This window comes from Pelodiscus sinensis, chromosome 5 (genome assembly GCF_052426305.1).
Source record: "Pelodiscus sinensis isolate ZL-2025 chromosome 5, ASM5242630v1, whole genome shotgun sequence".
NCBI classification, from domain to species: domain Eukaryota; kingdom Metazoa; phylum Chordata; order Testudines; family Trionychidae; genus Pelodiscus; species Pelodiscus sinensis.
The window spans coordinates 127319593-127344900 of record NC_143056.1 but is presented as its reverse complement, the minus strand read 5'-3'; the positions used below and the strand labels follow the sequence as shown (position 1 = coordinate 127344900).

The 25308-nt window shown below is 49.8% G+C and overlaps 1 protein-coding gene across 1 annotated transcript; it reads left to right on the top strand.

Annotated features, from left to right (window-relative positions):
* The first annotated feature begins 24339 nt into the window (after positions 1-24339).
* LOC142829321 (mas-related G protein-coupled receptor member H-like) lies at positions 24340-25308 on the top strand. The gene has a single exon (XM_075928804.2). The coding sequence runs from the start codon at positions 24340-24342 to the stop codon at positions 25306-25308; it is 969 nt and encodes a 322-aa protein (XP_075784919.2).

Sequence of the window (25308 nt, the reverse complement as noted above, 5' to 3'; positions counted from 1 at the left end):
TTTTCTGCAAAATCATGTGATTTTGCGGAAAAAATTTGCCAGCTGTCTAAACTGGCCGCTTGAATTTCAGGAAAAGCACTGACGATCTCATGTAAAAATCGTCAGTGCTTTTCCGGAAATACTATGCTGCTCCCGTTCGGGCAAAAGTATTTTTCCGAAAGACTTTTGTGCAAAAGGGCCAGTGTAGACAGCACAGTAGTGTTTTCCGTAAAAAAGCCCCGATTGCGAAAATGCTTTTTTGCGGAAAAGCATCCTGCCAATCTAGATGTGCTTTTCCGAAAATGCTTTTAACGGAAAACTTTTTCGTTAAAAGCATTTCCGGAAAATCATGCCAGTGTAGACGTAGCCTCACAGGTTTATTTGGGCTTGAGCTAATCCAAGCTGAGATTTGAATCATTCCCCTTTACGCCCATGGCAATAGAACAAAGTAACCCACCCCCGGTCAGATCTCAGTTCATCTATCAGCATTGCCAGGTTGCAAGGTAGGGCCTCTCACTGGCAGTTGGAGAGAGGGAGAGGAGAGCACTGAGCACAGAGGTAAGGGTACGTCTACACTACAACGTTAATTCGAACTAACTTAGTTCGAATTAGTTAATTCGAACTAAGCTAATTCGAACTAACGGATCCAGACTAAAAAACTAGTTCGAATTAGAGTTTTGCTAATTCGAACTAGCATGTCCACATTAAGTGGACCCTGAACCAGGCTTAACGATGGCCGGAAGCAGTGCCAGCAGGGCATCAGAGGAGAACTTAGAGCGTGGAGATGCTTTCTCAGGCTAGCCGAGGGCTGCGCTTAAAGGGTCCCGACCCCCACCCCGGACAGACAGTTCTCAGGGGTGCCCCGCTTGCAAAGCATTCCTGGCTTGGAGTGCCCGGAGTACCCACACTGGGCACATCACAGCACTCGGCCATCAGCCCGGCTGCACTTGCCGCAGGCTGCCATCTGGGGAGAGGGGGCAATTGGGGGGCTGCAGGAGAGCTTCCACCCCAAAAGCCCGCAGAGCCAGTCCAGTCCTCCCCATCGGGGGTGCGTACCCCATTTCTCCCTCACCTCCTTCCACTTACCGTTCTCTAGCCCCTTTTCTTGATGTACAAAATAAAGGACAATTGTGTTCAAAAATGGAATCTGTCTTTATTGAACAAAACTGGGGGAGACTGGGAAAAGGAGGTGGGAGAGGGGAAGAGAGAAGCTGGGAGAGGGGAGCGCAACTAAAATGATCAGGGGTTGGGAACAGGTCCCATATGAAGAGAGGCTAAAGAGACTGGGACTGTTCAGCTTAGAAAAGAGGAGACGGAGGGGGGACAGGATAGAGGTCTCTAAAAGCAGGAGTTGGGCGGAGAGGGTGCCTACAGAAAAGTTCTTCATTAGTTCCCATAAAGAAGGACTAGAGGACACCAAAGGAAAGGAATGGGTAGCAGGCTTCAAACTAGTAACAGAAAGTTGTTCTTCACAAAGCAAAGAGTCAACCTGTGGAACTCCTTGCTGCAGGAGGCTGTGAAGGCTACAACTAGAACAGAGTTTAAAGGGAAGTGAGATCAAGTCATGGAGGTTGGGTCCATGGAGTGCTATTAGCCAGGGGGGTAGGAGTGGTGTCCCTGCCCAAGGTTTGTGGAAGGCTGGAGAGGGATGGCACGAGACAAATGGCTTGGTCACTGTCTTCGGTCCATCCCCTCCAGAGTCCCTAGGGTTGGCCGCTGTCGGCAGACAGGCTACTGGGCTAGATGGACCTTTGGTCTGACCCAGTACGGCCATTGTAAGCTCAGGACTCAGGGTCGGGGGTCTCAGTGGACCACCTTGATTTTCATGCTCTCCTGCTCCTGGGTGGCCATGCTGGCAGCTCTCCTGCCCTAGCCGGCCACCTTCCTGTGCCTAGTGCGGAGATCGTGGACAATGTCCACGATGTCCGCACTAGCCCAGGCAGGTGCCCACCTCTTGCGGTCCTGGGCAAGCTCCCTGGAGCCGTCACCCTGGTCCCGGGAAGAGGGGGAGGGCTGGGGGGCATTGGGTGGATGGCTCGATCCGTGCCAGGTGCAGGGTCTGCTGGCTGGGTGCTGGCAGGCTTGCACCTGGCATGGGCACCATAGCCAGCCCGTGCCCCTTTAAGGGATCCGTTGCCAGGAGGGGGGCAGACGAGTTTCCCTGGTGTTGGCCAGAGTGGCCACCAGGGAAACCTGGGGAGGGCTAGCCTCCCACTAGTTCGAATTCAGGGGCTACACAGCCCTTAATTCGAACTAGTAAATTCGAACTAGGCTTAATCCTTGTGGAATGAGGATTACCTAGTTTGAACTAAGTGCTCCGTTAGTTCGAATTAAATTCGAACTAACGGAGCGCTAGTGTAGCCCCTATGAAAGTTAGTTCGATCTAACATCCGTTAGTGTAGTGTAAACATACCCTAAGAGACTGAGGTGGTCTGGTTCAGTAGAGAAGCCATGCACAGAACTGGGACCTGGCACCTGTTAAGGGACTCTGAGCTTCACCCCATGCATACACCAGCATGGTGAGGAAAGCGAGGCAGGGCAACGGGGTTGGTGTTTACTGTCATGTCAAGATTTGTATATTTCATACATTCGCTACAGCAAAGAGGTGTTGGTTTGAAACCCCATTGGAAAGTCTCTGTGTGTATTTGCTTCACAGTTTTATGTTATATACTCTGTCAAATTATTTTTATGTAGAAATAGATATAGGATCTTATGGCTATTATTGAAGAAATGATTTAGACTTTTATGGGTTTTTTTTTGTTTTTAGTTTTAAAGTAGATATTGTAATATAGCATTAGGAAAGAAAGGAATGATCTGAAATTTTTAAAACTCGGTTTGTAATCCTTACTGTGTGAGAGTAAGAAGTGAGTGAGAGAGAAAGGTGAAGGCCATTGTTGAACCAGAGATGCTAGAGGGGAGGATCCAACAACAGACTAGAAGCTGCCAACGGTTGCTACATATCAAGAGAGGGCAGATTGGCAAGTGCGGACACGATCATGCTCCAGATGTTGCATTTCCTCACCCTCGTGTCCTGCCCCGATACCAAATCACAGGACTATGTGAGACCTGTTGAGGGTGAAGAACCCCAATGGGCCAGGGCTTACTCCATTTTAATCCCACAGCCCATCAGGGTCACTCCAGGCTGACCAGACAGATACCCTTTTCTCCTTGTTAAACCGAGCCTACAATAAATTATCCGACATCTTCTGAATCCCCTTTCCACTGCTCTGTGACAGTCAAGCCCTTCGTATTGATAATATGATGAAAATAAGGGTGACAATTTACAGCCTATTTTTGCCTTATTTGGATGAAGAGATTGTCAGAGTTTGGTAACATTTCAGATGCAGAGGCTCTGATAGAGACAAAATGCCTATCGAATGTGTCTGCAGAAAGACCTCGTCATCACAATAAAATCCTGATAAAAGAAAAAAAAACTGCTTTACTATTGTACGCTCCATAAATGCGGCGTTTTGCCTTTTGCCCATAGAAAGATGCCGAGTGCTTCTCATACACATGATTGCTACGTCTAGACTGGCATGATTTTCCGCAAATGCTTTTAATGGAAAAGTTTTCCGTTGAAAGCATTTTCGGAACAGAGTGTCTAGATTGGCACGGACGCTTTTCCGCAAAAGCACTTTTTGCGGAAAAGAGTCCGTGCCAATCCAGACGCGCTTTTCTTCAAAAAAGCTCCGATCGCCATTTTCGCAATGGGGGCTTTTTTGCGGAAAACAAATCTGAGCTGTATATGCTGGCCCTTTTGCGCAAAAGGACTTTTGCCCGATTGGGAGCAGCATAGTATTTGAGCAAGAACACTGACAATCTTACATGAGATCGTCAGTGCTTTTGCGGAAATTCAAGAGGGCGGTGTAGACAGCTGGCAAGTTTTTCCGGAAAAGCGGCTGATTTTCTGAAAAAACTGGCCAGTCTAGACACAGCCATGATGTTCAAAGATTTGGACAGTTTACAACCAGAGAGTTTGGGCATCTCACTTGGCAGTGACATTTCCTAAGCGAAACATCACTTGGAATTGAAAGGACATGGGTTCAACACTGATTCCTGCGCATCCGCATATATAATTTATGCTATCATGTGCCGAAAGTGTCCGTCTGCTATGTACATTGGAAAGACGTCTCAGGCACTTCGCCAAAGGATCAATGCCCACAAAACAGATATCAGACAGGATCACAAAGAAAAAAAAGTTTCTTGCCATTTCAACCAGAAAGGACATTGTCTCAACAACTTGATTACCTGCATCCTGCTTCAAAGACCTTTTCAGACCACACTTGAAAGAGAATCCTCTGAACTGTCATTCATGCTTAAATTTGACACTTACACTTAGGTTTAAACAAAGACATTAATTATCTTAATTAAACAAAGATAGCTTTCCCAATTATCACCTCTAATATCATTAGCTCACAGACATTTACCTTCCCCCCCCCCCCCATCCTCCTTCTGTTCTGAAATTTGATTTGTCCTTTTCATATGTGTTCACTTTTTTAAATTGTATCCTTTGGTATATATGGTTGTGACAATTTTCTTCCACAATTTGATCTGAGGAAGTGGATCTGGCCCACGAAAGCTCATCATCTAATAAACCATCTTGTTACTCTTTAAAGTGCTACATAGTCCTGGCTATGTCTAATTGGCATTTCTGAATTACTTTTTTAAAAATAGGATGTGCTCTTTCGCCATCCCTGTAAACATCATTCTATGAGGCATAAGGGATATGTCAAAAGAGCAGGTTTTTCTGAAATTTGTAGAATTGCCAAACTTCAGAAAAGCCTCTTTAGAAAGAAAATTGCAAAAAGATACGCAGTTTGCATATCGCAAACTGCGTATCTTTTTCCAGTTTATCTCTGCAGTCTAGACGTAGACAGAGAGAGGAGAGCACTGAGCGCAGAGTTAGGAGACCGAGGTGGCCTGGTTCACGAGAGAAGCCACTTGCAGGACTGGGGACCTGGGAACCGCTAAGGGACTCTGAGCTTCACCCCACGCATGCAGCAGCATGGTGAGGAAAGGGAAGCAGGGGAACAGGCTTAGTGTTTATTGCAGTGTCGAGATTTGTGTATGTCGTGCACTCGCTACCACAAAGAGGGATTGATCTGAAACCGTTTTGCAAAGCCCGTGTGTGCGTTTGCTTCACTGTCCAATTCCCTGAAGAGTGGCACGGGAAACCCTGTCTGCTCACAGGAGGGCCGGTCTGGGAAATGGTTTGTCTAAGCTATGGAGAAGGGGATGGAGCTGTGGGGTGTCCACAAGGAACTCTCTAGCTATAGCTGATGCTGCCACAGGAGCAAGTCAGCTGATCAGCATGTCAACAGGGAATCCTATGTCAATAATATCTCTATTCTATGGCTGATAGTGTTGCTAGTGTGTTGGGCTTTAGGAGGCATAGGAAGTTGCTAAAGCCCGCGCTGTCTATCCTCTATTTAGCTGTATGAGCCTGAACAACTGGTGCTGAAAGATAAACTTTAAAAACAACAAATGTTTTGGTAACATTTCAAAGAGCAGCAAAACATGTAGATCAGCTGTGCCCAACCTCTTCCAGATGGAGACCCATTTTGACAATTCAGGAAGACTTGGTGACCCAAAGCAATTCAGAAACGGGGGGAAAAAGGAGGGCAGAGCCACCTGGTGAGACAGTTGGTGACCCCTTTGAAATATAATGGCAACCCATATTGGGTCCCGATCTATTGCTTGGGAAATCCTGCTGGAGATGGTATTATGAGTTTCCATGGGCACAGCCCAGTTCTTCAGATGGACTGTGCCCACGAAAGCTCATGATATCATCTACATGTTTTGTTAGTTTATAAAGTGCTACCAGACCATTTGTTGTTTTTTAACTTTATCCGGTACAGACTAATTTTCCTACCCTCTGAAGCTAGTGCTGAAAGATTCACCTTCAAGAAAAGAGTTTGAATATAGGCTGTAAAATTCTACACAAACTGTGTCAACTAAAATATTCTGACTGGTGAAGAAATGTGCAGTACATATACAAATGCAGCTGGACAGCTGACCTAAGTCAGTGGTTTTGAGCCTTAACATTGGTCTACAGGTCAGGCTGATTAATTTGAAAAGGAGGGAAAAGGGTTTATTCCAGGCTGATGCCTCTTAGCCTGAGAGACAGCTCCCCACTCACCCTGCATCCCAAGAGGAATCACAGTCTGAGTGTGTCTTCCTGTGGGGAGAAGAACACTGGCCAATGCTCTCACTGGACTGAACTCCAATTTTAAATTGTAGTTTTATTGCTGACAATGAAAGAAAGCCCCGGGGGCAGGGAGGCGTGTCTTTTTCTCTGGGGTGCAGTTTAGTTAGACACTAGAGATGGAAAATTTCTGCTGGGTCAATGTGCACAGGGTGGTCTGTACAAGATTGTTTCCTACAATATATCAGAACAGGAGAAAAGTGCTGGGTTGAAAGTGTAGGTGAGGAGAAACCTGCAAGAGGAAAATTAAATGCAGAATTTTTTCTCTCATCATAAACACCCACAGTTCTCAGAGGTCCACTAAGACTGTATGATTGACCCATGCAGTGCACTCTGCAGAGCTTACTTCTCTACATTGAAAAGCCAGAGGTACAGTGGGAGACTTGGTGTGAGCAGGGAGTGCTGTGTCCTGGCTCACACTGGGTTTGGGACTGCTGCACTTCTTACATCCCTAGAGCAGGGTTTCGGTGGAGGCAGGCTGGGGAGGTGATGTATTGACAGGGTGGTAGTGAGCAGTCTGGGGGTATGTCTAGACTACAGGCTTACGTCGACATAAGTTTTGTCAGAAACCTATTTTGATATAGAGGGTGTGTCTAAACTACATGGCTCTGTCGATGGAGCCATGTAGATGAGGCTGATCGGCGGAGGGAAATGAAGCCGTGATTTAAATAATCGCAGCTTCATTTAAATTGAAATGGCTGCCGTGCTCAGCTAAGCAGCTGATGATCAAGTGTTTGTTGGCAGATCGGGGCAGTCTGGATGCTCCCCCATCGACATGAAAGCCCTTTGTCGACCTCCCCGGTAAACCTCATCCCACGAGGAATAAGGAGGAGATCGACAAAGGGCTTTCATATCGACGGGGGAGCGTCCAGACTGCCCCGATCTGCCAACAAACAGCTGATCATCAGCAGGTCGGCAGAGCGCGGCAGCCATTTAAATTTAAATGAAGCCGCTTCATTTCCCTCTGCTGATCAGCCTCATCTACATGGCTCCGTCGACGGAGCCATGTAGTTTAGACACACCCAGAGTGTCCAGATTACATCCCATTGTCGACAAAGCGATGAGTTTTCTCAACAAAGAGCATCCAGACTGCAGGACGCTCTGTCGACAGAAGGAGGCACCCGGAAGTGCTTCTGAAAGGTCACGGGGGCAGCCATAAAGCCCAGGCACTGCTGCATGCTCCCTGCAAAGATGCGTGCTTAAAGGGATACTCCTGGACAGCTGTAGCTCTGCTCTTGCTTCTGGCTTGCCTACCTTATACAGGGAACGCAAAGCTGCTGCAGTTTTTCTGGCTCTGGTTGACCTGCTTTGTCGGACACCACAGCTGCTTATTTTCTGGTTTGTCTGCTTGTGTGTCTGCTTGTGTGTTTGCTTGTGTGTTTGTTTGCTTGTTTGTTTGGGTTTGGGCTTTTTCGGTTTTTAGTTTCTTTGTATTTCTGTCTGTTCGTTTATTTCTTTTGTTCTTTTGCTTGTGTGTTAATTTGCCTTTTTTAGCCATGGAGCCTGAGCTGCCCCTGGGCAGGCGATGGCCCCACACGGTGCTGCTGGAAGCTCTGCTGCATGCTCAGGAGAGCAGGATGAGCTTGGCAGCAGAGCTAGATTCTGAGCCCAGCTGTGAGCCCCTCGCTCAGGCTGCAGCCCTGCTGCCCTTGCCCCCCAACTTAGTCCTGGAGAGGCGAGTTTGGAGACCGGACACCAGTTCCGACTGGTGGGACCAGCTAGTGCTGCAGCAGTGGGACGACGACCGGTGGCTCCGGAACTTCCGGATGCAGAAGGCCACTTTCCAAGAGCTCTGCGTCTGGCTCGCCCCTGCCCTGGAATGCCAGGACACCCACTTGTGGCCTGCCATCCCCCTGGAGAATCGTGTCGCCATTGCGCTGTGGAAGCTGTCCATCCCTGAAAGCTACTGCTCCGTGGGGCATCAGTTTAGTGTGAGGAAGTCTACCATCAGGGCCGTCTGGATGGAGGTAAGTCACTTTCACGGGACGGTCCAGGGGGACAGTCAGGACCAGGCACAGGGAATTGGGGATGGGGTGGCAGAGGTAAGAGCCTTTTCAGCCTCACTGTGCCCTGGTGTGGGGAACAGGGAGTGGGGGAGCGGGGGATGGGGTTGCAGAGGTAGGTGCCCTCTCAGCCTCACTGTGCCATGGTGTGTGGAACAGGGGGTGGGGGAGCGGTTTTGGGGGGGGATGTTGGGTCTGGGGGGGAGGGGAGGAGCATCTCTCATCAGCTGAGCCAACCCCTCTAATGTCCTGTTCTGTGTCTTTCTATTTGTCCCTTTCTGCAGGTGGTGACGGCCATCAATTCCAAGCTGCTCCACAGGACCGTCCTCCTCGGAGACCTGCAGACCATCCTGGCCGGATCTGCGGGGCTGGGGTTCGCAAACTGTGGTGGAGCACTCGACAGGACCCACATCCCCATCTGCGCCCCGCCTCATCGAGCAGCACAGCTCATCCACAGGAAGTGCTACTTCTCCATGATGCTGCAGGCCATGGTCAACCACAGGGGACAGTTCAGCGACATTTGTGTCGGGTGGTCAGGCCGGGCACACGTTGCCCGCATGTTCAGGAACTTGTACCTGTACCGCAGGCTGCAGGCTGGGACATTCTTCCCACAGAGGAACCTGGCAGTTGGGAAAGTGCAGATGCCTACGTGCATCACGGCCGATGCGGCCTACCCTCTCATGCCCTGGCTCATGAAGCCCTACACCAGACACATGGATGTGAGCAGGGAACTGTTCAACTCCCACCTCAATAGGTCTCACCTCCAGGTGGAGTGCGCCTTTGGCCGTCTGAAGGGCAGATTTAGGTGCCTGCTCACGCGGCTGGACATGGGGGAACACAACATCCCCGGTGTGGTGGCAGCATGCTGTGTGCTGCACAACCTGGTGGAGAGGAAAGGGGAGCCTTCCTCCCTGCTTGGGGGACCCGGGCTGATATGGGGACACTTTGAGCAACCCCGGACAGCTGCCGTCTGGCAAGCCCACCAGCTGGGCTTGCGCATTCGAGAAGCCCTGAGAGAGCAATTCTCCCATGGAGGCCAATGAGTTTCCCCAGGATCTTCCAACTGTGGGGGATTGCCCCATGTCCCTCGTGTCTTCCTCCCCAAAACCCATTCACACACTGAGGACAGAGACAGGGGTTGGTGAAAACATTTGAACTGTTTATTGCTCTGTTCCTTTGTTGAAAAACTAACATATAAAACTCTTTTGTTCAGAGACAATATAAAACTCCTCTGTTCAAACCAAATAAAGTGTTTGTAAACAAACTAAAGTGCTTCCCTCAGTGACTCTCGCAGGTGGGAAGGGGGAATGTCAATGTGGAAGGGGGGAGGGAGGCTCAGGGCTGAGGGGGTTGCCTGAAGGAAGAGCCCCAGGCAGTTTGGCTGTAGAGGCCTTCTCGCACCTGGCTGCACATGCGGGCTAGGACAGTAGGGGGCTGGGCAGGAGGTGGGGCTGTACCTGGGTCTGGGATGGCAGAGGTTGAGGGGGGGCAGGGGCTGAGGAGGGGGCAGGTTCTGGAGGGTGGGCAGGCTGAGGAGGAGGGACAGGACCAGGCACAGGACCGGGGAAGGCCATGGCCTCCCTGATGGCTGTGCAGATGTCCCTGTGCTGCTGGGCAAATTCAACCAGCAACTGCCTGCACCACTCAGCTTCTGCCTCAAGCCTCCTCTCCATGGAGTCCTGCATCCTTTGCAGGACTCCTACGTGCTGGTGCACCAGGTCCAGATAGGTGCGCCAGTGCCGCCGGGTTCCCTGTGGCCGTCTGGATGGTGGGGCAGGTGTGGCTCCCCCCTCCTGGTCAGCTGGTCTGACTGTGGAGGACATGAGGGAAAAGTCGTCAGTCATGCATGCTGACCATTTCCCTGAGAGGGCATGTCCTCCTTCTTCTCAGCAAACAGTGCCTGTCCTAAGGGTCAGAGGTTGCTCGTGTGCAGCCACGGCCTTCCTGTTGCCCAGAAGGTGTGCAGGCCACCATCCTGCCCCCCCCTCGCACAGACCCCATTCCCCTCAGGCTGTGATCAGCATAACATGTCATAGCACTGCACCATCCACTTTGCTCCTGCCTGCCCTGCCCTGTGTGTGCTGGACCCTCACAGCACTCACCTGATGTTACCTCCCCAGTGTTTGAAGTTTCCTGGGAGGCCTCTTGCGTCTCCTGGGTGCTGTCCCCCTCCTCTTCCTCTTCCTCTTGGAGCTCTGGGTCATCTGGCAGGAGTTGCGGCCGCTGCTGCACAGGGGTCTCCATGGCAGACTCCACAAGCCTCTCAGGAGGCAAGGGTTCCCCTGCCCCCAGGATCCTGTCCAGGTCCTCGTAGTAGGCGCAGGAATGTGGCCTTTCCCCGGAGCGGGATCTGTGCTCACAGGCCCTGACATACCCCTGCCTCAGCTCCTTCACCTTGGCTCTGACCTGTGGTGCCAGGTGGGGGTGGTTGACTTTCCTGGCCAGGCCATCTGCCATTCTGGTGTAAATGTCCACGTTCCTGTGCCTGGCCCATGGGAGCTGAAGTGCCTCCTCCTCAGCCCACAGCTCTAAAAGGGCTTTAATATCAGGGCCAGACCAGGAGGGTGCCCGCCGTTTAGTGCCTCGGGATTCCTGGGGGGATGTTTCCCTGTGTAAGCAGAGTCAGGATAAGCTCTACCCTGACATCTGGTGGTGAATTGTGGCGAGTTGAAGGATAAAATTAATTTCTTGTCAGTATGACCTCTGTGTGATCTGGATGTTAAGCCTGGTCTTTGTAAAGGGGTACGTGCTTGGTCACAGGTATGCAATCAGAAGGGGATCGGTGAAACTGGTACAAACCTGTTTTACTGGTATGAACCTTTTGTAAGGCCTGAGAAGGGAATGTGAGGGGGTAGGTAATGATTGGAGGGGATTTGGTGCAGAGGGCATGACCTGTGTATGTGTGTATCTGTAAGTGGTCAGTGGGAAAGGGGTGATTACCATTTAAGATAGTACAAAAGACTTTACCTTTTGTTTGGGAAGTGGTGAAAACTTTCCTGAGAGTATCCTGGAGATTTTTGCCCTGGAATGCATTCCTGAATAAAATTGGTTGCTTAAGAAGGGTATCTGAAATTGACTGGGATAGGGCCTTGGTCCCCCGTCCAAACCTTCGGATTAAAATTCTCTGTCATTTAAGTGGTACAAAAAGACTTCAGGGGCTGATGTCGTTTGCATAGGCACACCTACCCATCCTAGTATGTGCTCACAGCAGCCCAAATGGTCACTTTGGCCACTGTGGGATCCCCAGTCTCTCTGTTATTGAGGCAGGGGGGATAAAGTGTTGTTATCCTGATTATGTGAATCAAAGACAGTGGAATAGTGGAGCTGTTTTATGACAGAGGGATTCGCCATAAACTAAGTAGCACTTGCTAGACAAGGGGCATGGGTTCCAAACCCAGTCAAGCTGAGAGAAGCTGGGGACAGGTATTTGTATTTGGTGGTGGGGCCCTGTCTGAAGGCCTAAAAAATGTCTCCTTCTCCACTATGGAATATCAGTGGTAATTTGGATTCCATTAGGAGTCTAGCTACAAGCTGCTGAGCTGACTTCATTGTAGACCAATGATGCGCTAGCACTGAGGCTCCTTTACTATGAGCTGAACTTGCTGAAGAACTAATATCACTGTGTGCTGTGGGGAGCCTGAAGCTATACTGCTGAGCTACTAGCAGAGCAGTTTGCAGGCACGACCGGCGGGTGCAAGAGGCCAGCACAGTGGCTGGTGGGGACAACCAGTGGGCAGCCGACAGAGCAGTAGCAGGAACAACCAGCCGGTGGCCAGGGGCGTGGACTGAGACAGTTCGTGGGACAGCTGGAGTGGCTCACAGGACAGCAGGTGGAGTGTGGCAGAGAGACTTGTGTTGACGGCTGCAGCAGAGCACTATGGAGTGGCGGAGCCGTCGGTGGACCGCGTAAGGTGTATCAACACCCAGTCCCACCTTTCATCCCAGATTGGGATGGTAAAACCCTACCGGTGAACTTTTGAATCCTGGGGCGGCGCTGAGGCAGAGACTTTTGGGGTGTTGGACTTTGGGACTTTGGGTGATTTTTTGAGTTGCTGGACTCAAGAGACTCTCGGGCTGTGTCTACACTGTGTCGACAAAACCCTGTAGTCTAGACACACCCTGGGAGGGCAGGGTCTGGGCACAAGGGGAGAGGCCACTTACATGCTTTCATGCTGCTCCCAAGACCACATGCCCCAAATACTACCTCTCTCTGCTCCTATTGGCTGGATTGAGGAACAGCAGGAAAACCCTTCAGGAAACATCCCTGTGCTACTGTTTCCCCAGCCAGCGGAGGGGAGGGGAAACAGCACCACACAGCTACTTCTAGCTGTGATTCATCTTTCCGTGACATTTCAGTGCTGTGTGGGGACACAGGGACAGGAGGTTTAAAATCGGGACTTTCCCAGAAAATCCAGGCCGTATGGTCGGCCTACATATATCACATTAGTGCAGCATTTCTCAAACTGTGGGTCCCAACGCCACCAGGGGGGTCACAAGCACCTTAGAGGGGGGTCGCGGTATCACAAGTTGGAGAACCCCTGCACTAGTGAATGTGCAGTTGTATGAGCCTCTGATGTGGTGGCTTCTGTGATTAGGTCCTGTGAAAATGTCGCTTGCACAGATATGTGGCCAGAGTTTACAATGGAATTTATTGCAGGGGTGGGTTCCTGAGGTGTGACGTGTGGTTGCTGGAAAGAATTGGCTTCTGGTTGTGCAGGGGGGGGTTGCCTGTAGGTCAGGATTGGCCTGTCCCCCAAGGCCTGTGGGAGTGAGGGATTGTTTTCCAGGATAGGTTGTACATTGTTAATGATGCGCTGGAGGGTTTTCAGTTGTGGCTGTAGGTGATGACCAGTGGTGTTCTGTCGTTTTGTTTGTTGGGCCTATCTTGAAGAAGCTGATGCCTGGGTGTACATGTGGCTCTGTCAATCTGCTTTTCCACTTCCCCAGGTGGCTATTTAAGTTTTTAAAATGCCTGGTAGAGATCCTGTAGGTGTTTGTCTGTCTGGGGTTCAAGCAAATCCGATTGTATTTTAGGGGCTGGCTGTAAAGAACTGGTCGGGTGATGTGTCCGGGATGGAAGCTAGAGGCAGCTGTCACAGAGTTTGGGGGAGTCACCGGGCCCTGCACCCTCATCCGCAGCCAGACGTGACCCTCATCCAGCAGGTAGAACAGAAGGTTTATTCATTAACAGGGAGAAAGCAACTTGTTGAGCTGAGGCTAACGTGAGTATTAAGATCAGGTGAGCGTGACTTAGTTGAGAACGGCATTTAGATTTGTTACCGCTGAGGATGGAGAATGCTGGTTCACACGTAACCTGCGTCCAAACATGGAAAGAATTCTCAACATCAAAGACTCTCGTGGGTCATAATTGGATCCCAGCTAGTGATCGAACTCAGGCGCACCAATAGTGTAAAACTAGCCCTTTCACACATATGTTCCATTTGAGCTGCTCTGATACACAATGCTCAGTGACAGAAAACAGCGCGCTGAAAATTGCAAACGTTCCTCTGTGGTTCCTGAATCAGAGAATCATTCTTGTCTCAGTTCAGTAATTTTGCTCACATACCTTTCTGTGGCCTCATCACGTTGGGTCCCAACGATGTCAGGTAGTTATTTCAAGACAGGGAAAAATATTCCACATTAGACTGCGGATGCTTAAGTTAAAAAAAGTGGACGGTAGCACAGAATTCTGTCCCTGCTTAGTCCCACTCTGGCATTCTCATGTTGAGTGAGTTGAAACACGGTGGAATATCCACCTTGAAAAGCCATTCATCATCCAATAATTCAGCAACACCTTTTCCTTTCTGACCCACTGTGGTTCTTCGTAATCAATTTTTTAAAGCCGGGGGCAGAGCGCTCACTGACTCCAGTGAGATACGACGGGCTATGATAAACATGATGAATATCTGATTCTTCCAAACACTGGTGGCTGAGACATGAAAATAAACTATTCGGCTACGCCTAGACTGCCATGATTTTCCACAAATGCTTTTAACAGAAAAGTTTTCTGTTAAAAGCATTTGCAGAAAAGAGCGTCTAGATTGGCACGGACACTTTTCTGCAAAAGCACTTTTTGCGGAAAAGCGTCCGTGCCAATCTAGACTCACTTGTCCGTAAAAAAGCCCCGATCACCATTTTTGCGATCGGGGCTTTTTTGCGCAAAACAAATCTGAGTTGTCTACACTGGCCCTTTTGTGCAAAAGTTTTGCTCAAAAGAACTTTTGTCCGAACGGGAGCAGCACAGTATTTCCACAAGAAGCACTGATTTCAGACAGTAGGAAGTCAGTGTTCTTGCAGAAATTCAAATGACCACTGTAGACAGCTGGGAAGATTTTCCACAAAAGCATCTACTTTTGCGGAAAAACTTTCTAGTCTAGACACAGCCTTGAAGTTTAACCACCTTATCCACACAGGGTAGACTTTCAGCGTTTTACTGCAGAGACATGGAATTCAGCGAACAACTCTTGCTTACAGTTGCTAGTTTGCAATTTGCCCTTCAATTTTGTCACCGCTCCAGCTTTCTTGCCCCTCACTGAGGATGTCCTGTCTACATCTGGACTGACTGCTCTTGTCCAGTCCCTATCCTGTTTTGCCAGCGCTTCCACCAAGCTGCTGAAGAGGATATTTGCTGTTACTGAGTCTCTCATTAGCCCCAATTCTTAGATAATACAATAGAATCCTACACAATAGCTGATTAAGGAAGAAAGATTTTCCTCCTGGTGATGAGAAGAAATAAACAATTGCTCCTGACTCTTTTTTACAAGGAAAATGTTGACTGCTGAGTGAAAAATAAAAACCGGAGTATTTGAATTCTGAAATTTCACCATCCTTCACCAAGTGCCTCCTGTTCCCATTTTCCTCCCCAGACTGGGCTCCCTGGCCAGACTACAACTTCCACATTGCACCACAGTCTTCCCCCTTGGGGAGAGGTGATAGTTGGTCATGCTACTCACCTGGATGTAGTGGGAGATTTAGTTCTGTAGGCTGGACTGGCCCATAGAGAATAGCAGCATCATGTAACTCAAACTACAACTGCCCTGAAGCACCAAAGAAAAATAAAAACATTGCAGTGCTGCCCAGAGGATTCAGGGGGCCTGGGACAAAGCAATTTCAGGGGTCCCTTCCATAAAAAAAAGTTGCAATACTATAGACTTTGTGGCGGGGCCTGGGGCAAATTGCTCTACTTCCCCCCGCCTCCCCGTGCGGCTCTGAAGCATTGCAGTTTATAACTCACAAATTTCCATTAGGGGTGTTTAGTTTTCTGAAAAACAATCCAAAAGTGCAAGGAAAATGGAAATTAAAACAAAAAAGAGCGAAAACAGCTTATTTCTCGACAAAAAGCAACAGATACGGGAAATGTTTCACCCTCCTCCATGCTGCATTTCTTTGCACCATAACAGCTTTCTGCTAAACCAATCTCATCTAATTTAATTAAAAGCCAGTCATTACCATCACTTTTAGAGGTGGAGGAGGAGCAACGTGCAGACCCAGTCATTACTGGATATTATAAAACTGAACTGTGCATCTCAGACCTCCGGATTCTGTAGTTTCTGTATCTCACCCTCCAGTGTGGGTAATACAGTTGTCTGCCTGCACTTGGCAGGCACTGGGTGCAGAAGCTGTACCAGGACTGACAGGGACATCCTCTGCACCTGGATAACAGACGATTGCTTGGAAAACGTGCCCAAGAAGAACCTCCCCAGAGAACTGCAGTTAGTGACCATGAGACACTGAGATTCTGAAGTGGATCCAGCCCAGCCCAGCTCCTGTGAACACGTGGTTCAGGCCCCAGGGGTGAAGACAGGTGAGGGACGGATTCATTGCTCTTTGCCACCATTGATTAGACAGGGTTATTCTCTTCTCCTCCCGCTATCCCCTCTCTCCAGTTCTCCCACATGCTGTTTCCTCACCATCCCTGACCAGCCAACATCCTGCCCCATTTCTGTCTCCCCGTCCTTATCTGTCTGTCCAGCTCTCTCCCTGTTTTTAATTCTCTCTTTGCCACTTGCTGTCAGTCCTGGCTGTTCCTCACTGCTGGGCCTTTCTCCATGTTTCTCACTGTCCCCAGCACCTCCAAAGCCACTGGGATAGGCTGGTTCAGGGCAGGAGGCAGCGGAGGGATGGAACAAGCAGTGATAACACAGAACTGGGGTGTCAGTCGCTGATTTCCCCGTCTGCTCTCTGCCAACAGGCGTGTGTGCGAGAGAGGAACGGCGGGGACACCAGCATCCCCCAGCAGCAGTTTCATGGTAACCAAGCTGAGCACAGAGTCCCTGCCACCGACAGCCTCTGGCCTGGGTTATGAAAGCAAATGAAAGCAAAGACACACAGAGCACAGACCCAAAGGAGACTGTCCCTCCAGCAGGCCAGGCTGGACACTCTGCTCTGGGAATGGAGGTTTCCCGCCATCCTGAAATCAAAGAACTTCGGGAAAGGTCCTAACAGGACTTACTAATCTGTCCGCATCCTGACTTGGACCAGAGTCCTGCCCTAGAGCGCATCGCCAGGGCTCAGTGCAGGTGCAATGACACCAGTGAGTTTCATGGGACCATATCCCCCTCCCACTGGACCCAGATTGGAAAGACTGAGTGATGTGAGTTGAAACCGGAATGGGTGGAAATAGGTAAATATTGCATTTTATTAATATAAGCAGAACTGAATTAAATGGGGCCTTTGTGTTGTGTAGTCCTGCCTTAATCTTTGTATTTATGCCCATCAGTGTGAAAGAAGCTATTTGCATATATTTGCACATATATTTGCATGTCTATGCAACCGCACTTAAGTTGCAGCCCTCGGCATGTGCTGTGAGTATCATTGTGGCCCCCAGAGCTTCCAAAGTGGAGAAGCCCTGCTCTAATAGAAAAAAAATGCATATCTAATGTGTCTGCAGAAAGACCTCTTCTTCAACATAAAATCCTGATGACAGGAAAAAAAACTGCTTTACCATTGTATGCTCAGTAAATGTGGCATTTTGCCTAAGCAGGACAAGAAGTAACAACCCCCCAAGTATGTGTTAGGTCGGGAGATGAAAGTGAAGGACAGTATGTGCATGGACAGTGAGTTATATGGGTTCGTAGTGCCCATGCTCCAGCAATATTCAGAGCCGGGGACTGTAGCCAGACACAAACCCCATCTTGTTTTTCCACGAACCCCATCTTGTTCCCCGCTCCCAGAGAGCAAGAGAAAGGCAGTCAGCCTTTGATGCCCTGGGAACTCAGGTGTGCTGCTTGTCCCTGACTCTACCATAAACAGAAACCAGACAGTAAATGGGCTAGCTGACGACCTGGGGCCTCCTGTTGCCCTGATGGCTAGTACCAGTAATTGACACGCCTGCACTGTCCCAGGAGAGGAATCTTCGCCCATCACATACCAGAGGTGCCCATTGTCGGCATTTTCCCAGGTGTAAATTATGCTTTGCACCCTTCGTGGGAAACTTGGCGTTCAAAGCCATTTTTCCTAATTGGCCACTTGAGACCAGGAAGAAGCCTACATGACCCAAGGGGTATAAAAAGAGGTTCCGCTGCCAACCCCATTTCAGCTCCAATCATCTATACCTGCTGGCAGGTATTGATTGTCTCCCGAGGTCTGTGGGACGCCCAACCTCGCCCTACTTCTTCCCGAGGGATTGAGAGAAAGACGCTGGCCACGCCAAGTCTGGAACGCAGGGGTGAGAATATATACCTGCTATGTGTCTATTTTGCATGCATTTAATAAGAGCTCAGAGAACCAAAAGGGTTTCATGGTACCTGTAAGTGACTTATTAGTGTAATTTCTGTCCTGTCCTTTGTAGTGGCTGTGTTATCTGTAACACAGCAGTAGCATTTAACAACTAAGTTTACCCTGTAACAATAAAATAGTAACTGTTTAAGCTTTAACCTGACTCCTTCAGTTGCTGTAACAGAACCAAGCACAATTTAAAAGAACTTCAGCCGGTCATAAGGGACTCACTGCCCTGACCGTCGGCTGACAGGGACCCTGCTCCACTAATATTTGGAGCTGGGTCTCTCCCCCAGCCCTGCCTTGAGTGGGCCCCAGCCCACACCTGCTAGCCCTTCCACGCATCCCCCCATCCCGGCCCCAGATTGTCCTTGCAGTGCACAGTTTTCAGTTCAGCTCCCCCTTGCCGGTGCGCGCAGACAGCTGCTGCTGCCATGCGCAGCATTTACAGGTGAGCTGGGAGACGCACGGGCGTGACATGATGTCATGGTCCAGGACTTTAAAACTGCTTAGCGTAGTGTTGCGCCACACGGTCTAGCTCTGGGTTCGGAGTCCGGAGACTTCTTGGGCCTGAGTGCAGACTCCGGCTCCACTAAGTGAAAGGCAGAAGGTAGGAGAGGGGAGAGGAAGGGGAAAACTAGGGGAAAGAGGTGGGAGAAAAAGGGCTTGTGCAGAGGGGGAGGAGGAAGACAGGGGAAGGCACCAAGGGACAGGGTGGAGGAGAGACAAATGCCAGGGGGCCAAGTGCGGACAATGAGGGAAAGGGCAGGAGGGGATGTGTCGATGGGAGGGGGGACAGAGTGATGCTGAGAGAGGAGAGGAGAGAATAAAGACATTGGCGGTTAGAGGGCAGGAGGGGGTGTTGGGAGAAAGCTTGAAAGAAGGGGTGGGCATGAGAAAGGTGGGGATAGAGCAAGTCATGTGTGAGAGAACAGAGGGGCATGAGGGGAATGGGGGCGGAGAGTAGTGAGGGAGTGGGCATCAGGGGAAGAGAGCAAAGGGGGCAGTGGCAGTACGGGAAGAGGAAAGCACCAGGAGGGGGCAGAGCTAAGGGAAGGTGCAGGTGCCAGTGGATTCTGGGGGTGAAGCAGAAGGGCTGACACCTGCAGGGGAGGGACCAGCACCAGAGGAGAGAGGCAGGGAAGGTGTGTAGAGCTGTGCTTTTGCACAAGATCATCCATGGCAGTGAGGACGCTCTCTTGTGCAAGAAAGCTCCCTTGGCCATTTTAGCCATAGGGGTTTCTTGCGCAAGACATCCCTGCCAAGCATCCACACTGCCCTCTTCTGCAAGAGAGCTTACATCTGTTAGAAAAGAACATAGTTCTTGCGCAAGATGCCCTCTCTTACCACGCCATACTGTAAATTTCTTTGCACAAGAGCAGGCAGGCAGTGTGGATGCTCTGTGGGTTCTTCCACAAGAATGGCTGTACTTGTGCAAGAAGCCACGATAGTAAACAAAGCCTTAGAGGGAACACTTCCCCCAGCCTCTCTGTCCCCGAGTTAATGTCACGCACATTGGATTAATGCAATTGCAGGATAGTTGAATGAGGGAGGTTTGGTGGGGGCCACACTAATCCCTGTTGGTAGGAGGATGGTGGGAAAAGTCCTTTGAGAGGGGTGACATGACACCTTTTACTTCTGGTCATGTGTCCATCTTGTCCTGAGCTTGTTACGTCCAGAAGCCTGGCTAATGGGGGGTTAGGGAATATGGCTAATGGGGGTCAGGGGCATGGTTAAAAGGGGTCGGGGTGTGGCTAATGGGGGTCGGGGTGTGGTTAACAGTGTTCCAGGCGTGTGGCTAATGGGGCACCACCAAAAATTATACAAACCAGCCACCCCCCCAGTGTGTGTTTGTGGGAATGACAGAGACACAGTGTGAGCGACAGATTTGCATGGTCAAGCTCCCTCCATCCCCTTCTCTCTGTGTGGAGATGGGGTACAGAATTGGGGGGAGGACGGAACACCCTGACATCAGCATCTCCCCTTCTCCCTCTCATATCCTGCACAGCCAACAGGAAGCTCCTAGGGGGGAAACTCCAAGATTCATCATGCAGACCAGCAGCAAGTAACGGCCCCATCATCTAGCCTGGCAGTGACAAATCGTGGCTATAGGTCACATTCTAGTAACTGTGATAAGTGGTCTGCTAAATTCCTGCATCAAAACAAAATGTTTAATTTTTTTTCACAAGTCACATCACAAAAGAGATAGTCAGTACACTTTTCAAATATAAAGATGCTAAAGTTTTTTCCATACGTGTCAAGTCAAGAGACATAATCCTTAATTTCAAGCATAATTTGTAACAACTATTTCATTTCATGTGTCAATATTAATGATCAATTTTGATTACTATGTCAAGAAAAAGGACCATTTTTTTTTCATGCCTCAAAGAAACAGATAAATGTAGGATATCAAATAGTTATTGAAAATGTGCAGGATTAATTTTATTTTTATTTGATTTCATAATAAATAAAATTCTCCACTTAAGAAGGAACAATTGGTTTCACACATACAGAATGGGAAGTGACTGTCTAGGAAGGATTACTGCCGAAAGAGATCGAGGGATCATAGTGGACAACAAGTTAAATATGAGCCAGCAGTGTGAGACTATGGAAAAACAAAGCAAACATGATTCTAGGATGCATTAACAGGAGTGTGGTGAGCAAGACACGAGAAGTCATTCTTCCGACCTACTTTGCGCTGACGAGGCCTCAATTGGAGTCCAGTTCTGGGCACCACATGTCAAGAAAGATGTGGATAAATTGGAGAAGGTCCAGAGAAGAGCAACAAAAATGATTAAAGGTCTAGAAAAGAGGAGCTATGAGGGAAGATTGAAAGACTTGGGCTTGTATAGTTTAGAAAAGAGAAGACTGAGAGGGGACAAGATAGCTGTATTCAAGTACCTAAAAAGGTGTCACAAGGAAAAGGGAGAGAAATTGTTTTCCTTGGTCTCTGTGGTTAGAAGCAGAAGCAATGGGCTTAAATGGCAGCAAGGGAGGTTTAGGTTGGATATCTTGAAAAACTTCTTAACAGTCAGGGTAGTTAGACACTGTAATCAGTTGCCTATGAAGGTTGTGGAATCTCCATCACTGGAGAGATTTCAGAGCAGGTTGGGCAGACACCTGCAGGGATGATCTGGTGCTCAGGTGCCACTAAGGGTAGGGGACTGAACTGGATGATCTCACTAGGTCCCCTCCTGTTCTAGTGATCTGATTCTATGACCTCAATATTGGTGCATGAGAGAAAACTCACTCCACTAATGGATAAAATATTTTAGCGAGAACACACCTGAGGACCAGAGCTAAACCCTCCAAGATGCCCTATTACTTTCAGCACTGCTTTTTTAGAGCTTCAGGGGAGAGCAAAGCAGACAGACATGCAGAATTTGCAAAAGGTTAAGAAAACCATGTGCTCCTTCCTCTAGCTAGCACGTAAAACACAGGGTATGTCTACACTACCCTCCTAGTTCGAACTAGGAGGGTAATGTAGGCATACCGCACTTGCAAATGAAGCCCGGGATTTGAATTTCCCAGGCTTCATTTGCATAAGCGGGGAGCCGCCATTTTTAAAACCCCGCTGGTTCGAACCCCGTGCAGCGCGGCTACACGGGGCTCGAACTAGGTAGTTCGAACTAGGATTCCTATTCCGAACTACCGGTACACCTCGTACACCGGTAGTTCGGAATAGGAATCCTAGTTCGAACTACCTAGTTCGAGCCCCATGTAGCCGCGCTGCACGGGGTTCGAACCAGCGGGGTTTTAAAAATGGCGGGTCCCCGCTTATGCAAATGAAGCCTGGGAAATTCAAATCCTGGGCTTCATTTGCAAGTGCGGTATGCCTACATTACCCTGATAGTTCGAACTAGCGGGGTAGTGTAGACATACCCACATGGAGTAAGACACATTTCATGGGACACATTCCCCTGCCTCTGTTTTGCCACCGCTCTGGAGTGTCCTTTGATGTTACTCTTCTAAAAAGTCCAGGGCTGCACCTTCTGCACAAGGCTTCTCCTGCAAATCAGGGAGTCTTTCTCTTTGCTCTACGGTCAGTACCGTCATCTCTCTCTGACACAATGACCAGTCTTTTGTAACCTCCTATCCCCTTTGTCAGGTGGCTCCAAATCAACCCCATCAGCTGATCAAGGCCTCCATCTTGGACTAAAGTGGGGCCCACAGACTGGCCAGTCTCCTGGCCAAGATGGAGGAGGGTTTCCTTCTGGTATCTCTCAGGAGGAAGGGATGGGCGTGGGGTGGAAGGGATGGGCTAGGCATGGCTTCCCCTAGGCGACCTCAGTGGTGCCCGGAGTGTAAGGCGCCTCCCCCCGCAGGCCTTCAATGCGGTCCATCGCGTGGCGTGGGTTGCTCCAGTGGTGATTTAAACATCTGTAATGGTGGTTGCCAGGAGCTCTGGGCCCACTTGAATCGCCAGGCCTCAGGGCAGTTGCCCCATTCCCCCAGCCCACTCCCCCTTAGGCAGCCCTGCAAACTTCCCTCTGTGGAGTTCAGACTTGACTAATGAGCACACTGGGCAGCAGCCGTCTCCTGGTCGGCGGGTTCTCCCTTTGAATGAATGACCAGCAAAGGAGTAAGCCTGCCGTAACCCCACTGCTCCACCACCTGGAAGCCATCTCAGTTGAATAGTGGCCGGCCAGAGCCTGCTCCCTGAACCCCTGTCCCAGCCCTGAAGCTACTTCTGCACCCAACCTCCTGCCCCAGACGTGAGTCCCCCTGCACTCAAAATCCTTCCCAGAGCTTGCGACCTGAAACACATCCTGGATCCCATCCCCTACCCTGGGCTAAGCCTGCAGCCCCTCCCATACTCCAAACCCTTTGACCCAAGACCAGAGGCTACAGCCCAACCCTCTACCCCAGCCTGGTGAAAGTGAATGAGGATGGGAGAGGAAGGGAGATGGAGTGAGTGGGGGAGACCTCGAAGGATTGGGAAGGAAGTGCTGCAGGGCTGTTTGGATCTGAGGTGGATCTTACATTGCACTTGGTCTGGAAAAACTGATGTTGTGGCTAAGTAGGTTGGAGAGCACTGCTCCAAGAGACTGTTTCTCCGAGGTACGACCCTCTCATCTAGCGGATCCAGGCCCTTGCTAACTGTACAGCTGCCATTGTTAAAGAGCTCTTCTGAAAGCATTTGGTCAGTTCTCCTAATTCATGTAAGACATTTAATACAGCAACAGTGAAATAGTAATTAGTGTCAGAGAGTTCATTAAGGCTGTACTTTACTATTCTGCAATTATTTTATGAGATTTCCCATTCAAAATATTAAGGAAGAGTCTCCTAAGCACATCTCAAAGCACTTCCAGTAAAATGTCGAAAAAGCCACTTTACTTCAATTTGAGGTTACAGTAATGGAGTCTCGTTTCTTGACTCATCAAGGTCCCACTCAAGAGTGGCTTTGAAGGGAGGGTGAATCGCACAGAAAAGGGAGAAAACCCCAGGGCCAAGCCAATGGAGATGATCAATTAAATTTCTCAGCCTGGGAGACTCTGCCCTAGGATGGAGAATTCCCTACATTGCAGAATCAAAGAACAAACACCTAATGTATCAACATAAAAAATACGGACCCTAAGGCTGCTACATCAGTCTCATCTGATTTAATCTTGGGCCAGCCACTTCCTCCTGGTTTAGGGGAGCAGGACCAATGCGCAGAGCCCTGTCACTTGATGTTATCAGATCACCCCGTGATCATGAGACTTCTGGATACCGTTGTCTCTGTGTCCCACCCTCCAGGGTGGGCAAGACAATTCTCTCCCTACAGTTGGCAGGCGCTGGGTGCAGAAGCTGCACTGTGACTACCCAGGACATCCTCTGCACCTGGGTAATGGACGATTGCTTGGAAAACGTGCCCAAGAAGATCCTCCCCAGAGAATTGCAGTTAGTGACCATGAGACACTGAGATTCTGAAGAGGATCCTGCCCAGCCCGGCTCCTGTAAACACGCAGCTAGGGAGGAAGTCAGGTGAGTGACGGCTGGAAGGATTCACTACTCCTTGCCACCATTGATTACACAGGATTATTCTCTTTCTCTCCCACTATCCTCTCTCCCCCCTCCTCCTGCATGTTGTTTCCTGACCATTCATGGCCAGCCAACATCCTGTCACATGTCTCTCTCTCTCTCTGTCCTTGTCTGTCTGTCCAGATCCCCCCCTGGGTTTAATTGTCTCTCTGCCACTTGCTGTCAGTCCAGGCTGCTCCCCACCCCTGGGCTTTTCTCCATGTTTTTCTCTGTCCCCGGCATCTTCAAAGCCACTCGGATTGGCAGGTACAGGGGAGGGGAAGGTGGCTGGAGAGGGGCTGGAATGAGAAGTGATAACACAGCGCAAGGCAGGGGTGGGGTCAGTTGCTGATTTCTCCATCTGCTCTCTGCCAACAGGTGTGTGTGAGAGAGGAGCAGTGGGAGACACCGGCATCCCACAGCAGTGGTTCCATGATGGCCGAGCTGAGCACACAGACCCTGCCACCAACAGCCTCTAGCCTGGATTACAAAGCTTTATATAATGGCACTGGATGCCAAAAGATTCTTCCCCCTAATGTGACCATCCTGAGCATCACTCTGATCATCTGCCTCTTGGGGCTGGTGGGGAACGGGATGGTCCTCCGATTCCTGGGCTTCCACAGGAAGAGGAACCCCTTCACCGTCTATGTCCTCAACCTGGCCGTCGCCGACACTGGCTTCCTCCTCTTCTCGCTTGTCTATGCTGTAATTTATATAGCGCAATATCCGTTTTGTGACAATCCTGAGTTTCTTTACATATCATTCCTGTTTACAATGCTGATTCTGTGGACGTACAGCACCAGCCTGTACCTTTTGACAGCCATCAGCACTGAGAGGTGCGTGTCCGTCCTCTGCCCCATCTGGTACCGATGTCGTCTGCCAAGGCACTTGTCTGCCATCGTGTCTGCCCTGCTCTGGGCTCTCCCCGTCCCACTGTGCTGTTCCATGAGCTTTTTTTGTCTTCTTCACATTAATGAAAACTGTTTCACTTCCATCCTGTACGTCTTTATTCTGAATGTCCTGATATTCTCCCCCATCATGGTTCTCTCCAGTCTGACACTGTTCATCCAGATGCGATGGAGCTCCCAGCGGCGCCCGCCCAGCAAGCTCTATGTTGTCATCCTGCTCACCGTCCTCTTCTTCCTCCTCCTCACTCTCCCTCAGAGTGTTACGCATTTTCTTTTCTACCTGGGCAAATCTCGGCCCACTGAGATGTCTTATGTGCTGGCCTGTGCAAGCAGCAGCATCAACCCCTTTATTTACTTTATAGTCGGGAGCTACAGGAAGCGGCAATTCCGTGGCTCTCTCAAACTCGCACTCCAGAGGGTTTTTGAAGAGCAGGCAGATTCCGGAGAAGACAGAGACCCACCCAACAGAGACCCAATGGAGACGGTTGCTTAA

Excerpts from the sequence above, each read along its gene's own strand:
- LOC142829321 (XM_075928804.2), top strand. The coding sequence starts at position 24,340 with ATGATGGCCGAGCTGAGCACACAGACCCTGCCACCAACAGCCTCTAGC.